The sequence below is a fragment of the Protomyctophum bolini genome (assembly GCF_963924005.1).
Source record: "Protomyctophum bolini genome assembly, chromosome: 22".
Taxonomy (NCBI): domain Eukaryota; kingdom Metazoa; phylum Chordata; class Actinopteri; order Myctophiformes; family Myctophidae; genus Protomyctophum; species Protomyctophum bolini.
Window position 1 is genome coordinate 17,106,180 of NC_137883.1, and position 16,991 is coordinate 17,123,170.

The 16,991-nt window shown below is 41.6% G+C and overlaps 1 protein-coding gene across 1 annotated transcript in view; it reads left to right on the top strand.

Annotated features, from left to right (window-relative positions):
- The window catches only part of onecut2 (one cut homeobox 2), a gene marked incomplete at both ends in the record, with an annotated part of 30,456 nt that extends 22,925 nt beyond the window's left edge, over positions 1-7,531 (top strand). Inside the window, one exon of the mRNA XM_080755943.1 lies at positions 7,239-7,531. Coding sequence (XP_080612069.1) covers positions 7,239-7,531 — 293 coding nt within the window. The remainder of the gene's footprint in view (positions 1-7,238) is intronic.
- Between the last annotated feature and the right edge of the window lie 9,460 nt (positions 7,532-16,991).

Sequence of the window (16,991 nt, forward strand, 5' to 3'; positions counted from 1 at the left end):
CTTGACCCACGAGAGACGCCAGCGAGCGAACTAAAGCGAGCGAGTTGCCGTGGCGAACGTTGCAAGCCACGGCACTCCATCTGGCCCCTCCCACCTCAGGGCGGAAAACGGGGTCGCAGTTTAGACCCCTGGGGGACCCCGGTCAACTACTACCTGTCTGAGGGTATCGCTCTCCCTCTGTACCCGTTTCTCTGCTCTCTGCCTGTTTGCCTGTTTGCCTGCCTGCCTGTCTGTCTGTCGCCCTCTCTCCTCTCTACTGTATAATAAAACAAATAAATACCTTAAAATCATCTTTAGGGCAGCTGGCGCCACACAACGACCGCAGAGATGTACATTGAAGCTATCATTACTACCAGGGCTCCACTCTGTGCAATGGATACCAACCAAGCATTACTGTAAGAGTCAGTGATGGCACGTGAAAGGGAACAGATAGAGAGATGTTTTTTTTGTTTTTTGGGGGGGGTTGACAGAGACAAGGAGAGAGAGAGAGAGAGAGAGAGAGAGAGAGAGAGAGAGAGAGAGAGAGAAAGCATGTACCGCCGTTGGCAGTGTTTCTGCAAACCACAACATAAGAAATTGATTGATTATGTTGATGTTTCTGAACATCGGGTGGCGCAAGGCTGTGGTGGAAAACGTGTACTTAAAGGAGCATTCAGTGATTTGGGTGATTTGGAAAAAAAACAGAATGAATTGGTATAACAAGTAAATTGGGAGGGAAAAAAGGGGGCAAGAATAATTCACTTGAAGTATGTAAATAGGTCGGAGAGGCCACTCTAAATAAATAAAAAGTAGATTATAACCGTTTCCCTTCCCATCCTATCAGCATGCTAGTCGAATGGTGCTGAGTAATCATTAAATGATGAGTTCCCAACTTCCCATGCATGCTAAAATTTTTAGCATGCATGGGAAGTTGGGAACTCACTATGGGTTGGGCACGCTTCATGGTGAGGTACACGAGAACAGGGAAAATGTAAGAATGAATGATGGGTGCATGAAGGAATGAGAGAGAGAGAGACACACACACACACACACACACACACACACACGCACATGCATGCACGCACGCACACACGCGCGCACACACACACACACACACACAAACACGTAGACAAAAAGGCGGGAGAGACAGAGAGAGAGAAATATGTATTCATGTACAGTATGTCAATACCATCAAAGCTCATTAAAATTGAGAGAGACAGATAAACAGACAGATACAGAATGTATCCAGTTTAACTGATAATGTGCAAATGTACATTGATTCAGATGCTTAGAAACACACACGCTCATGCGCGCACGCACGCACAGAGAAGTGTTTCCAGTTCATGGCTCTCTCCAGCCCCAGTGCGGTTAGCGCTTTTAAGCCCATGTCTTTAAGTGTCCTTTGACAAAAGCCTGTCTGACTGTGGGAGGCAGCATTGTCCTCCCGCTAGACGCCAGGGAAGTGTGTGTTCCCGGAGAGTTGCCTCTCATGTGGATGTCACATGAGAAACAAGCAACCATGTCTATGAAAACGAGCCCAAAAAGAAGCGACTATAATATAAACCACATGAGCACTTCAAACAAACCTATATACTGTATGTTGTGAAATAAAATGTGGAATATTCATGAATAATACAACTCTGCTACAGGGCTCCCTGGGCACACACTTGTTTCAAATGGGGGTTAGGAACAAATACATTTGAGAACCACTGCTTTAAACAACATCAGGAAGCAAGCCCAAATAAACAAAACTACACATTAGAAACTAGGCTACAATAAAAGAAGCCCAAAGTCGCTTATAATAAGCGGACATGGCAACACTGATGATCACAGCTTATATGGGTTTATGTGACTGTGACTCTCTCTCTCTCTCTCTCTCTCTCTCTCTCTCTCTCTCATTGTTCAGTAACCTTGGAGTCACAGGCAGAGATAAAGAGGCAATGGAGAAAAGTGTTTTGGTGAAAGCGTTATTTTGTCTAGTGTTCTTTTTTTTTCTCTTTTGTTTTTGTTTTTTAGGGGCGGGGGAATACCTGCTCTTGGAAAAGGTTTGAGAGATGACTGTGGCACGGCTGTATTCCACCAACAATACCAAAAGATATTTCTACAAATGCTACAAATTGCTATACGCACCTGTGATAGCCAGTCATTTGGGGGATAAACAAGAAGTTTGGGGATAAATCAAAGTCTATATAAATGGCATAAACCAGCAGATATACAGCATGTACCTACTGTACTGTACATAAGTTAGACATAAGGTGCAGAAGGTTAGATGGAGTTTTTTGTTACCCGCAACTGCAAATTAATTATCCCCCCCCCGTTATCCAACCGCATGAATTATATCATCCTATTTATATTAACCGCAGCACAGGGAAGCACATGGGATTCTATACTGTATGCCGATATTTTGTGCGTTTTAAAAGCTATAATAAGCCTATAGATAGATGAAATTTATTTATTTCCTGTATTATTTCACCCGTGGTTTATCCAATATTAACTAATAATATATTTTATTCACCCAAATCCATCTGCAACTGTGGTTAACCTCGGCAACCGTGACTAAATTCGCAGGTCTCTAGTATGTATGTATACAACATGGAATCCTTTCAGATGGGTGTCCGTGGCCAAAATACACATCAATTTAGGGGACATGAATATCACCTGTCGGGCGGACGTGGCAACTCTTGCAGCACATTGTGTTGTGTTCTGTGGGAGCAGCACTTCCAGGGCTTAGAGCAGTGGTTTTCAACCCTTTTCATATTATTTATTCTGCATTTGAGCCACAGCCACAGATTATGTTATTTTATGCATTGATCCTAGTCATTTTATAGTTTTATCTTTTATGGTTATTATTATAATCATGCTGCTGTTTTATGTTGGCTTTTAGTTTTACACCCTGTAACGCACCCTGTAATGTCTATTGTCATTATTATCATTATTGCTCACAGTGTGTCACATTGCTCCGTACTGTGGGCTTGTAGGCCGGATATGTAGGGGTTATAAGAAAAATAGGGAGGGATTGAGACAAATGGTATGGTTCTTTAAATCATAATATCGAATCGCAGAATTGCAATATACATCAAATCAGGCACCAAAGAGACGGAGGAAAACACAGAGGATCCATTTCAACACTCCTGGGGTAACACTCAGGATTTTGCAGTGTGATGGAAGGCAGGGGGAACACACCTGTCTTATTGATGAAATTGATTGAGCTTTAGCTTTCCCACCATCTTCTCCTGAACGCCGTAAACCCCCTAAGAGTAATATCATTGTGTTTGGGATCCTTACACTGTACACACACACACACACACAAGCTCTGTGTGTGTGTGTGTGTGTGTGTGTGTGTGTGTGTGTGTGTGTGTGTGTGTGTGTGTGTGTGTGTGTGTGTGTGTGTGATCTTGATTTAGCCCTTTTACACGTAGATGTGTCTGCACCTTTTTCTCATTTGAAGTAAATTGCTGTACCTCGATCTTTTGGCCACAGTAAGCAATATTGAGAGAGAGGGAGAGAGAGAAATAGTGCGAGAGAATTGGTATTTCTGCAAGTAATTTAGGTCAATAGTTCAGACAAATTTAACCACATGAACCCCCATAGACATAAATAGGTATACGGCTCATTGGCCACTGGGCCACACGTCAACATGTTCCGCAGGGCAGCTTGCCATAATAACTCCACTGCAAGGAATATGAGTCCAATATAGATGCCTGAGAGTGAAACGCTTTTCTGTAAATCCTGTACAAATACATAACCACATGTCCAACGTTTCAAACAAACCAAACTGCTTGTACACACCGGTCGAGAGTCAATTGCGGAGAGACCTCTGCTTCCATAGGCATACGTGGGGCATTAGGACGAGGCAGGGTTTCCCATAACCAATATGGCTCCCCCGTTGGCGCATCTGTCTATCTATAAATGCACCAAGTCTCTGTACGTGTGTAATGTATGTATGACATGTACATCTGTCATTTTACACACGTGTTCCACACCACCACAGGGATCGCAGTGCCTAGTGTCGAGTCCGTCAGATCGCCCGTTGTCTAGAACCAGGTTCTGGACTGATCACATCATCATCGCTACATCTCCATATATGGAGCTGTAGTCTGGCTTACTGTATTAGCCAGGCTAATGGAGCTGGCCTGTTCTGACATCACAATGATGTTCTGACATCTGCATAGACTATTTGGGCATGCCTGACAACTAACTCCATATATGGACATAAAAGGGACACAGACATAAAAACGTCCCCCTCTAAACATGATTTGCAGTCGATGGGGGAAAGGACCGACAAAGACGACAAAGTAGACTACCGTATATAGGATTTGATTTCCATTGATTGATTTCTTCATTAACAAGTTTGTCGACAGTACAATATGTAAAGTTGAAGGTTATGCCAAAAGGATCATTTAGTGGAGTACAGTACATTTACTGTCTCCACTACATTTATTTGAAAACTTGTGTTACTTTGTAGATTTTCTGCCATTTGAAATGATCCGATCTACAAGCTCACAATTGTGAGCGACGCATTGTGAGCTATTTTCATTTTGATATCAATACTTTGGTATTGGTACTTTTACTCAAGTACATTTTGAATTCCAGACTTTTACTTGTTAGAGTAATTTATATATTGTAGTATTGAGACTTTTACTTGTAAATTGTGAGTACCTTTTCCACCACTAGTACACCAAGACTGAGCATTATATCCTAATCATATTGTGATATGACACACTATTTGGATATTATATATTGTGATTGTGATATGGCATACCTGTTGTCTTGTCCTAGTTCCTGGTTCACATAAGCTTTATTTTATAATTTAAATAATTGTAAAACATTTTAAGTATTTGGTCAAGAATATTGTTATGTTTGATTTTGTCCATATATATCGCCCCAGTCTCCTATAGGCTATGTCTTAGACGTTCCTGAGAATATACAAATGTAACCAAATGAACCCGTAAGGGCATCATCATTTTTGAATATTATTAATATATTTTTAATTATTACTACTACGACCAGTTGTGTTAATATTGTCATAATTGTATGGCCGATATTATCTCCACCTGGCCGGGTTCTTGCCGTGTTGAAATGAGACCTTTGAGTTACTGTGAATGATTTGCTGTCATGTCATTGATGAAATCATATCTGACCTGCTGTTTACAGTATGGTAAACACAGGGGTCCACAGTGCAGACACATTAGTCTATAAAAGCAGGCTCACATAGTACACATTTGTAACTCTGAGAGTGTACAAATGTGAGCAAATGGACCCAATTCTCTTTCAGAGAAGTGTTTTGACAGCCTCCATTATGCATTCGGAGGACAACTGTGCCCCCATTTGGCAACAAGATGTAACTGCAGCTAGACTGCCCATGGGTGTGGAAGGGAAAGAGTAATTTGTACATTTGTCAGTGCATGTACAGTAGCGAAATGTGATGCATACATTAGAAATAAAATTCCTTCTCCCTTTCCAATTTCTTTTTACGGCATTACCAATACACTGCAACTGATCAGAGAGCAAGAACATGTTGTAAAATCAAATCTTAAATCCACCACTCTCTAAATTCTTATAAAGGTTGATACTTATATATTGGCTTGTACTTCATTGCACAACCCTTGATGCTTGACAAAATATGTATTTTCAACACAAGATATCCATAACCTTATTTTACGGAGAGTGGGGTGACTACATATAATTCAATAAATAATTTGTGTTCCACACTGTGTGTAGTATAAAGGCTATATGATGTAGAGAAATGCTAATTAAATTATCTTTAGTCTTCCATCCTATCTGTCTTCTGTGTCACTTAAACGCTTCGATAAGAAGCTGAGAGGAGAAGAGATACGTCGATGGCACTAAAAGCTGTGTGTGTGTGTGTGTGTGTGTGTGTGTGTGTGTGTGTGTGTGTGCGTGTGTGTGTGTGTGTGTGTGTGTGTGTGTGTGTGTGTGTGTGTGTGTGCACGCGCACGCGTGTGTGTGTGTGTGTGTGTGTTTACGGCGGGGGCTCCGGGATAGTTTCCTCTTACATAATAGTTTGTACTCGATTGAGTTCTTAACCTGATTCCCATCGATCGGGCGGGGTCTGAGTTGTGCATACTTAATTCAGGGCGGTAATCAAATCAAACGCAGCACAGACTCGCTGCCCGGCGTGTTGACTGACTGAGACATAACAGCAGCAGCAGGCTCCATCAAAAGAGCACTTGTTTATTTGCCCCATCGTCTTGTTACAGATGCTTCTCATAAACACAGTGGTGTAAAGCAGTGGTTCTCAAAGTGGGGTCCGGGGACATCCAGGGGTCCTCGGGGGAGGTTCCACGGGGTCCCCAGCTAAGATGAGTTAATTATGTTATCATCAAAATGGAACCATGGCCAGAGTATTTTAAATCCTCAGTGGAGGAGTGTACAAAATGGAACCAAATGTAAGGGTCACTTTGTCACCTAGTTTAAAAACAATTAATTAATTATTTTAAAACACCATATAACATAATATATAAACATCAGTTGACCAGTCATGGGTCGAAACGTCGTGTTTATGTCGGTGTTTTAAAATAATAAAAGCACTGTGGAGCAGAAGCTGTTCTGCGGACTTCCCTTCCTTCTTCACTTCTGTCACCTAATCATACTTTACTTTCATTCATATTGATTGTAAACATGCAGGCGTTACATTAGAAAGCATAGAAAATACTGAAGGATTCAAAAGGTCTGTTTTTGAGCATGGGACTGATACTGGACTGCTACTGGGGCTTCAGTGCTCTGTGACAATGATGCGTTTGGAGGTGGCAGTTTTGAATTTGTACACGTGCACCAAGAAGATGCTTTTTACAGACTTCTCTGTAATATAGAAAGAGCTTCTGAATGACAGAACAATAGATTATCTTTGCCGTCTCCGTTATGCCTTTTACTACGATTTTATTTTGTCATTAATAATCTGAACTTGTATTGATATTAATAATGGTGCTGTCAGTGACAGTGTAGGAGACAGACAGACAGTAGGAAAGGCTGTAAGACTGACAGTGTGGGAGAGACAGACAGTAGGGACAGATGAGGAGATACATTTCATCATATCGTATTTCGTCATATCTTCAGCCTTCAATCAGTGCCTTCACATCACATTGGAGTTTTTCCTTCCGTTACAAATGTGTTGATAATGTTGTCAAAATAAGAAAATATTAAGAGATTTCTGTGTCTCTCTGTTCCTCCCTTCCCCTTCTCTCCTCTCCCTTCCTTCCTTCCCCCACTCCGTGTGGCGCCCTCTGACATCGCTGCAGCGTGCAAGCGGAAGGAGCAGGACCCGAGCAGGGAGCGAGGAGGCAGCACACCAAAGAAGTCGCGGCTGGTCTTCACCGACCTGCAGCGGCGCACCCTACTGGCCATCTTCAAGGAGAACAAGCGGCCGTCCAAGGAGATGCAGATGACCATCTCCCAGCAGCTGGGCCTGGAGCTCACCACCGTCAGCAACTTCTTCATGAATGCCCGGCGCCGGAGCCTGGACAAATGGATGGACGAGGGATGCAGTCCCGGAGGCCAGTCCTCGGCCTCCAGCACTTGTACCAAAGCATGATAGATGAATAGCAAGCAAGGGAATTCTCTCTTCTTTTTTTCAGGAGATGCGGTGTCGGATGGGTGGGCAGGAAGGGAAAGGGGGAGGGTGGAATGAAGATAGAAACGGGGGGTGGGGCAACTGTGGGAGATCAGGAAAGGAATGGGAGCCGGGGTCGACAGAAGAGAGAAGTTGTGGGAGATTCGTGAATTTGGGGAAGGTTTGGTGGACATTCGGCTCATGGCGCACCCAGGTATGGGATGGATCCATGACTGTCGGAGTGAGAAAAACCAAAATGTTTTGTTTTGTTTAGTTTTTTGTTGCTTTTGTTTTTTAGGATGATAAACAGAGAGGGGCTGCTCACTGCGCGCAAACATTACTATTGCAAAAATCACCATTGTTTTCAAAAATCCATCCATTCCAACCCTGTGAAAGTAGAGGGTGTAAACAATCTTATACAAGCAAACCTCTCTGAAACCCCATAGCCTCAATCACTAAGAATTCACGCCCAGTTTCCTCTCGTAAAATCCAGTCATTCAAATCTATTCCAAAGCTATACACAATAATGCTTTATTTCTTCTCAGTAGGATAACACTAGCCCAAATACCAAAGACTATGAGAATATGTATATTTTCTATTATGCAATATATAAGCTGAATGACAAAAAAACAAACAAAAATAATAATAATAATTAACCAACCAATGAAAGCTTTACGACAGCAGAATGTTCAAGAACCTGAATCAAGATTTTTCATTCATAAAATAATAATTTCCCAGTTACAGTGCAGCTGTGTTGACTCGCCCACACAAAGAGGGTTTGGGAGATTGCACAACCAAATTATCATCATCCTATCAATCATCCTATGTTGAATTCCACGTGTTAAGAACACTGTGGGCGCTGGAGAGGAAGTTAATTATGTCAAGCCTGCCAGCTATCCATCAGTTTTCATAGGACTTTATTTGAATCAGACTTACTCAAGTCTTGTCCAGGCATGACAAAAGCTACAAAAAGCCACCTCATTGAAGAAATAGAAGTTAAAGACCATGCAGTGGAGAGAAAAAGATTGGGTCATTCTTGATACCAGTACTAATTAGGACAAGTACGTATATTTGAAGCAACAGGTGTGTAATTTCCACATGCAATCTCCACTCCGGGCCACCATTATTTCCGGGGTTCCAACATTGGCTTGTTTTAGGAATGGCAGAACATAATTAAGACTGAGCTTCACAGGGGACAGCGAGGTTATGAGCCAGACATTGTTAGACTTCGGGGGTGGCAAATATGCAAGCACAAACACACACACACACACACACACACACACACACACACACACACGCACATCACATGCACACGCTCCTGGATCCAATATACACCAACTTACACATCTGTCTTTGTAGTTTGAGGCCAGAACTAAAAGCTTTCTCAGTGTATTTAGCCGTTAGCGATGAATTGTTATATATATCTATAGATATAAATATATACGTGTATATATAAATGTATGTGAGCACAATCTTGAAGCACATTTTCTTTGCAATAGAACCGGGGCTTTCCAGCAAAAAGCCAAGTGGTCTTCACATCTTAGAAAACTCAGGATGCCATTTTTTCTAAACAGCGGTTGAAGAACACACTTATACACACTTGTCCAGCGTCTGTCCTTAGTAGTAGTAGCATGCACGCATGTGCACACACTTGCGCACACTTGCTCACTGGCACACTTTTACTGCATGTGTGTGTGCATGCAAACAAACAAACACACACACTCACGAGTACACTCAATTTCAAATTATTTTTATGTATAGAGCAAAGGACAGCGACCAATACAAATACACAGCTTCTTGAAAACAAAAGCTCACACACAGCGCACGCGCACACACACACACACACACACACACACACACACACACGGAAAGTCATTTCCCAGACTTCCTAGACATTTCAGACTTCCCTCTGACTAAACCAAAGCTGATCTCCAGTGTTGCCTATCGTTTTACTCATAGACCGCATCCTAGCATTAAGATCATCTGCGTTTCTCTTTATCTCAAACTGGTTTTGTTGAATGTGTCACATTCCAGAGAGCTCAATAATCAATCATATCTCTCTTTCAGGTCTCAAATTAGAAGAGGCAGTTACAAAAACACACAAAACACACCCAGTATCTCTGAGGATGCTGTCATCTAAAAAATAAGGTACCCTGTGAACACAATTTGCCACAAAACCAGATATTTATTTCCAGTGCAGCGCCAAAATAAACCTAAAAATACCTCCTACTACACACGCTAGCCCTGACCTGACCTCCATTCACCAGACACCCAGAGAGTTTTGTTTTCCCTCTATACCGGTGGTAACATGGGCTAAATCATTGATAAATATAACAACCAAATGGACACTTGAAGGTCTGTAACTCAGAGAATGTACAAATGGAACCAAAAGAATGGACCCGTTCCATTTGCACACGCCGAGAGTTAAATTAACTCCAAAGGATCCTCGCCTTCTGTTTAGACTGGGGTCCCGGAGACACACATCCTCCTACGTAATGGGGGTCCATGGCCAATTGAATATCAAAGTGGGGGTCCTTGATGAGAATCACTTGCTCTATACCAACGACAGCATTAGTCTGTATTGGTGACAGCATTACCTGCTGATTATTCCAGCTGGGTGTGGAATTGCGGAGCGGGTGTGGGTGTGAGGGGTCCGGGGTTGCGGGACGGGTGGTGGAGGAGGTCGGAGCTGTCCAGGCTGATCAGGGCCTTTGTTATAGTTGAGGACAATCTAAAGACGATGCCTGTGGCAGCTTCACTCCTACCAGGGGTCACCACAAGAGGCTGGGAGATGAGCTCCTACACTGCAAACAAGTCCATTTACTGTACTTATGTACGGGAAGATTTCTAAGCTTGTATTCGGGCTTGGAAAAAGGGTCTTAATCTGCTTAATCGGGTTTTTTGTTTTGTTTTTGTTTTTTTGCAGTGTAGGAGGAAATGATGTGGATGGGGCAGATGGACAGACACACAGACGATGAGTCCGGCAAAGATGTAATAATAATGCAAGGTTTCTGTGTCTGTCTGTCAGTCTGTCTGTCTCTCCAATACACTGCTGCCTAGCCCCGATACCTCACACTCTCCCATCAGGACCCTCTTAACAAGCATAGTCATGCTATCAGCATCACATATGATATAAACACACACCCCTTCATGAAGCCCACCCACCCAACTATCCACCTTTTCAAATCCACAATCATCCCATAAATCACCTCCGTCAGCTATTGAACCAAAAAAAATGAAACCAAAAAACCAAAGGAAAGACGTCGGTCAGCAGCCCCTGCTCCTGCTTTAGGGAAACCCCCTGGTTCAGACGCAAGCCAAAGGCTCTAAGAACGATAACAACAATGGACACTTGAGACTTTTTCTATTTATTGACAAATCGAAACCAAAGAAAAACTTTTTCTGCACCTAACTGTTCTAACAAAAGGAGAAAAAAAGAAAAGAAAGAAAGAATGAAAGAACTCTGAAAGATGGGAAAATTATTACGGGGGGGAAAAAGATTGGTGGTGATGACATTGAGAATGATGGAGGAGGAGGAACAGGGGAAAGAAGAAATGAAGGAAATAGATGACAAGAGGACATCAGTTCAGTAGCTTTGTTTTGCTTGATGTCGCATCAGGCTGTTTTTTTATGAGGAAGCAGGCTGGGGACAGAAAGGGTTAAAGGGGGGGGGGAGGGGGAAGGATGGGGGGAAAGTAAGTGAGCAAGGAATGAAGGAAGGAAGTTACTGCTTCAAACGTTGACCATTTTCTTCCCTCCAAAAACCCCACGAGGCAGAACATAACGTGTCTCTCACAGTTGAGGAGTGTCTTTAACGTGTGCCTATGCAGTTTTTCAACGTCAAAATGGTAAAAGAACAACGACGACCTCATCAGCTAACAAACCAAAGATACACCGTAAATGCAGTAGCAGAGCCTCCCCCCACATACATACTGTACACTCTCTCTCTCTCAGTACATATACAGTACAATGTCACGTTATGATGTATACTCAATTCTCACCCCAAAATATTGACTTTTGATGTCCTATCGCAATAATTGGCTGCAATTGTTTTTCTGAAAGCACAACATTCGTTTTTGGAAAGTCTTCATAAGCGAGGCATTGTATATAACAGATCACCATTGTACAAATCAAGTTGCGTGAGGAAATGTATAAGTTAACAAAAACAAATTATTTGAGAAACCCAAACCAGACATCTTGCTGTGTATACAGTGTCTGATCTTTCAAAACGTGTTAACCCTCTCAGCGTGGCATTTTTGATGAGCTCAATGCACCTCAGTGGCATTGTAGCTCTACCCGAGAAGCGGAATTGTTTGTAAAATCCCCATCAGGATCGATTCAGGGTGAGAAGAGGATACTGACTTCTCCTGTATGTGTGTCAGCTGCACCCAAACACGCAAAAGTAGCACCTAAATGTAGAAACTTCAGATTGGTTCTATAATCTAGAATTTAGACCACTCTGGGTTCACAGACACGGTCATGCACCTGCGTCGTGGCGACCTTGTACTTCTGCTATTATCAGATATACAGTCATTCAATTCAACTCTATCACTATGTCAAGACACTATACGGTACATTCTCCATCATTCTGAATCTATTCTAGGCGCCCTGCCATGGCCCTGAGAGCGCGTGACCACAGAGAAAGCAATGTAACATAACAGGACATCCCAACTGTCCCATTTAGCTACCCAATCCACTCTTAGCTCATCCTTTAAGGAAGGGGGAGGGGGCACTGCTACTCCATACGTACAACAACAATAAAATAAAGCTGAAAAAAAAATGAAAAAAAAAAAAAGTACGGTTCAACACCCACTGAGAGAAACTGCTCAATATCGGTCGAATAGCTTTATCTCTTTAGTTTCCTCTCTCTCTTTCTGTCTGTAAAAGCTTCTAGGCCAAAGAAGCCCCCACTGACCTGACCCTCCCATTGGCCACGCACACTGGTGGGGCGGGGCTCAGGGATCAGGAAGTGGAGGCCATTTCCATTCCCATTGCAGTTCTGTCTGAATCTAAAGCCCAGTTCGTACTTTGTCGCGCGGTGGTGGGCGTGCTTCAAAAATAGCTTACCAGCTACAGTATTTAGGGCGCGTGTCACAACAGCGCCGTGCGACAGAGCATGAACTAGGCATTACACTAAAGGCTAAACCTGCCAAACCAAACCAAAAAGTAATGCATACAAACCAAAAAGTTCACGAGATCCAAAGAGGTTTTCATTGCCTGTCTTTTTAGTACTTAAAAAAGATTGCCAATGCCCATGTTGTACTACTACTACTACTACTACTATGATTATGTTCCTTTCTAGGTTCGTTTGCAATATATGATTTGTATTTAATGTAATTTATGTTTTTTGTTTTTAATTGAGAATTAATTTAAAACTTTTTTTGTTGCCAAATCTTCATCAGAACCCTTTTTACCAGTAATGATGATTAGCTTTGCTAAAGTTTACATGGTTTGTTCCTTCTTTTTTTCTATTTTATTGTATTTATTTAAGAGATGTTTTAGAACACATTAGTTTTGTACTTAATTTAATGCTATTTAATTAGGTGTAATTTTGTTTTTGAATTGAATATTTATGGGTATTTAAGAATGTTAGTTGCATCCAAGATGCAGTGCTTATGCCAGACATTGTTTAATTTATTCTTAGCTTTGTAATGTTTTATTGAAAGCGAACGAATGTTGTGTTGATTGTCTAGACTTAAATAACAGATCAATGTAGGAATGTCTTATAGATGTACTTTTGAATGTTGACACAATGCTACTCTCAACTTTTTTAGCGATCAATTTTTTGTCCTGCAATGATTTGTATTTCTTGTTCTTTTCTTCTCCTTTCTTAAATGCCTTCTGTTCCCAAAATGAAAACAATCTCTTTATGAAGAATAACAGGCCTACGAGCAATGAGCACTGCATCGTTTTTGCTTTTTGTTTTTTTCCTTTTCTTCAATGTAATTTTACTGAATCATTTACAAGAGAGTTTTCTTTCTACAGTGGTTCTCAAAGTGGGGCCCGGGAACCCCCCGTTCCAGGGGGTCCCCAGCAAAATGTGCTACTATAACATCATCAATTTAACCCCAATGTACACTGGTTATGTGGAAATATAGGCCATCTACAAGCTCACACTACAGTACATTGCAATGCTATGCGACAATTTTCAAAGAATCTTGAAAAAGATAGATTAAAGACTAAAGCATAAATGGGTGTCCCTGGCACAACATCGTTTTTCAGTGGGTGAGCCCAGATACTTAATTCGGGGCTCCTTGACATGAAAAGGTTTGAGAACCACTGATTTACAAGAGAGTTTGCTTTCTATACCGACCATAGTTGGACAAGCAATGAATTTCAGACTGATATTAGTGACACTTCACCGGGAGGATCAAGGGCCACACGTTGATAGATGTATCGATTGTCGCAGACTACTCACCAAAGATAACTGGAATCCTTGAGAGGCTGGAAATGTGGGCGTGTTTACATGCAAACACACCGCACAACCCTCAGTGTTAAATGACCCTGAGGATTTTGCCGTTTGCCGTATTCCAGATAAGACTGGGATACACTGGATTTAGGTGCACCTCTATGTTCACAATCAGAAAAATAAAAAACAGATCCCTGCTTTATAAATGAAAAGAATGTCTTAAAGTTAAAATGCTAACCTTTTTGTAATGAGAGAATTAGAATTTGGGCCAACTCAACTGTCTATGCGATGTATTGATGGTTCCACTATAACCCAGATAATGTTGGTTCATCCCATGAACCTTATCTTGGATCTTCTGTATTTGGATTAACAAGTCTATGGCATTTACACGATACAGGACATGGGTGCACCTGTGAAGGCTGGAATACGCGAGTGTCTTGAAAGGAGTGTTGGTTAACACGCTCACATGGTTTATTTGTTACGAAGTAGAAGTGAGGAGTCCCTTAAAGCTAGCTGCTTCCAAGACTGACTTTGTGTGTGTATAAAAAAAAAGAAAAAACCTTTCTATTTCAATAGTGAGAACCAGAGAGGCTACCTCACTGACTTTCCATTTGTCCTTTTAATCGTGTTGATGAAAACCAAAGAAACCAAAGATTTTTTTCTATCAGTGCGGTCTGCGCTATAGGGACCCATGCCTGTCCTACTTAGTTATTTGTTTTTCGCAAATTTTACAACACCACACACTATCATGATCCTTTCTACACCCTCTCTCTCTCTTCCACTCTGTCTATTTATCTTTCTCTTTTATCCGGCTTATACTCCTAAAATAATGGATATGAAAGGAGGACGAGACACGCTTATAGGGTTGAGTTGCAGTTGGATGCAGAATGTCAGGGGCCATAGACAGCCTAATATCTATTTTTACATTCACATTTCAGCCCATTATCTGATGCCCTTATATAAAGGGACTCAACAGTCGTTACACATGATCTAGAGTAAAGAGTCTAACGCCTAAATTAGGCTCAGCAAGCATTATTTATGACGAAGCATAACTTAGGCAAAGCCACAGTAGCCACTACTCAACTTATCCCTAAAATGATTGAATGTATTGTGTAATGAATTCTTAAACTAATTTACCGTCCCTATGGCTACTGAACATTCATATTATCGCCAAGGAAAGTTTGATTGTTTCCTTACCATTGTCTTTGACCTGAATCTATCGATAGCTCTTGGGTCTGACCTGCAGTGACGTGATTTACTGAATCATGATGAATTTAAGAACAGCCTGAATCTCAAATTATGCTGTTTTGCACTGAACCCTTCCATAAAGAATAACAGTGGCATACTCTGATGACACCAGCGCAGTGGCCTTGTGGTTAGACACGTCTGCTCTGACACTGAGCAGTCGGGGGTTCAATCCCCGGCCAAGTCATACCAAAGAATATAAAAAAACAAATGGTACACAAAGCCTCCCTGCTTGGCCCTCAGCATCAAGGAATACACACTAGTGTCATGTCCGAGGGGTGTACTTGTACATCAGGCTATCTCACACTACAGAAACATGAGAAAGGCTTCTGATTTATGGGCCACTTACGTACTTGCACTGATGACAAATACTATTGAGGGGATAAACGTATTGGCCTTCGAAGGACATGGAAAACTTGTACAAAACCTAATACACCCACAGGGACATGATGCAAGCATCGGCTGATTGCATTGTCACTGTATTTAGCTTAATGGTGTAAGAAAACAATGCCAAGAAATAACAATATGCTGGATCAGATGAAATTATATTGTCTCCTTAAATGAGGGTGAAGAGCAACCTTGAGCTGCCCACATAATATAACCAAAGAAACGACCTCAAGGAACCAAAGTCCTGAATCTTAAGGGTTGTTCTGTTTTCTTCGGTTCAGTTCTGTGGGCCCCTGTCTGCATCCAAGTGGCAAAATAAACACCCTGACACAGACAATTGTATGAATTCAAATTACTCCATGGAGCTTGCCTTAATTGTACTGATCAACTATACAGAACTTGGAATTTGGAAAAGCAACTGTTGAAAATCAGCTTAGGATAAGCAGAAAGGTTATGAAAGATGCAAAAATAGGATTATAGCAACGACCTTCGGATGTTTATGCGTGATTATGCTTGTGTGCAGTGGTGTAACGTAACTAATAATAATATTAAAATTGATACTTTTTCCACCACTTGCTTGTGTGCCTGACACCGGTGCACAACTATAAATCAGGCTTAACCTTCTCAGCTGTGAGGAAATTGGACTAAACTGGGTCTGTGGACCATGAATATTTGAAACCTGTACACCAAGGTTTGAACAGATGACGTTGTTTTCCTGTGAGACTACTGATACAGTATGTAAAATGGTTTTACAGTATGTAAAATGGTTTTCCAGTGAGACTACTGATACAGTATGTAAAATGGTTTTCCAGTATGTAAAATGGTTTTCCAGTGAGACTACTGATACAGTATGTAAAATGGTTTTACAGTATGTAAAATGGGCAGAAATCCACGGGAGGCCACAGCTCCCTCTCTTTCATCATTGTGACATCATTGCAATGAGAATGAATCCTTTGCCCCCTGCATGAGGTCAATGGCCAGCGGTTCATAAAAAGTACATTGTCATCTTCACACAAGTGCTGTCATTATGTTGCTTTTCCAAGATGAAGTTGCTGTTACAAACAAAGTAGAGAGTACAGTAGAGACTCGAGAGCGCTTTTTTTGTTGCAAAGTACGAGATAACCCTGGATGAGTGCCTTGCCTGAACCAAAGCGAAGTATAGAAACCCCTTGAGATAAAACTTTCTATTTCTGTGACTAATAATGTACCTCAGCACCTCAAGCCATTACGAATCTCTCTCTCTCGCTCTCTCTCTCTCTTTCTCTCTCTTTGTTTCCTCCTCTGTTCTCTGGTGCTTTGCTTCGCAATCAACGCAAAGAAACTCAGAGAGATTTACTAGGCTTTACGATGCTGTTTTTTCACCCTGTTTTATTTCTTTCTCTTTCTTTTTTCTTGTTATTT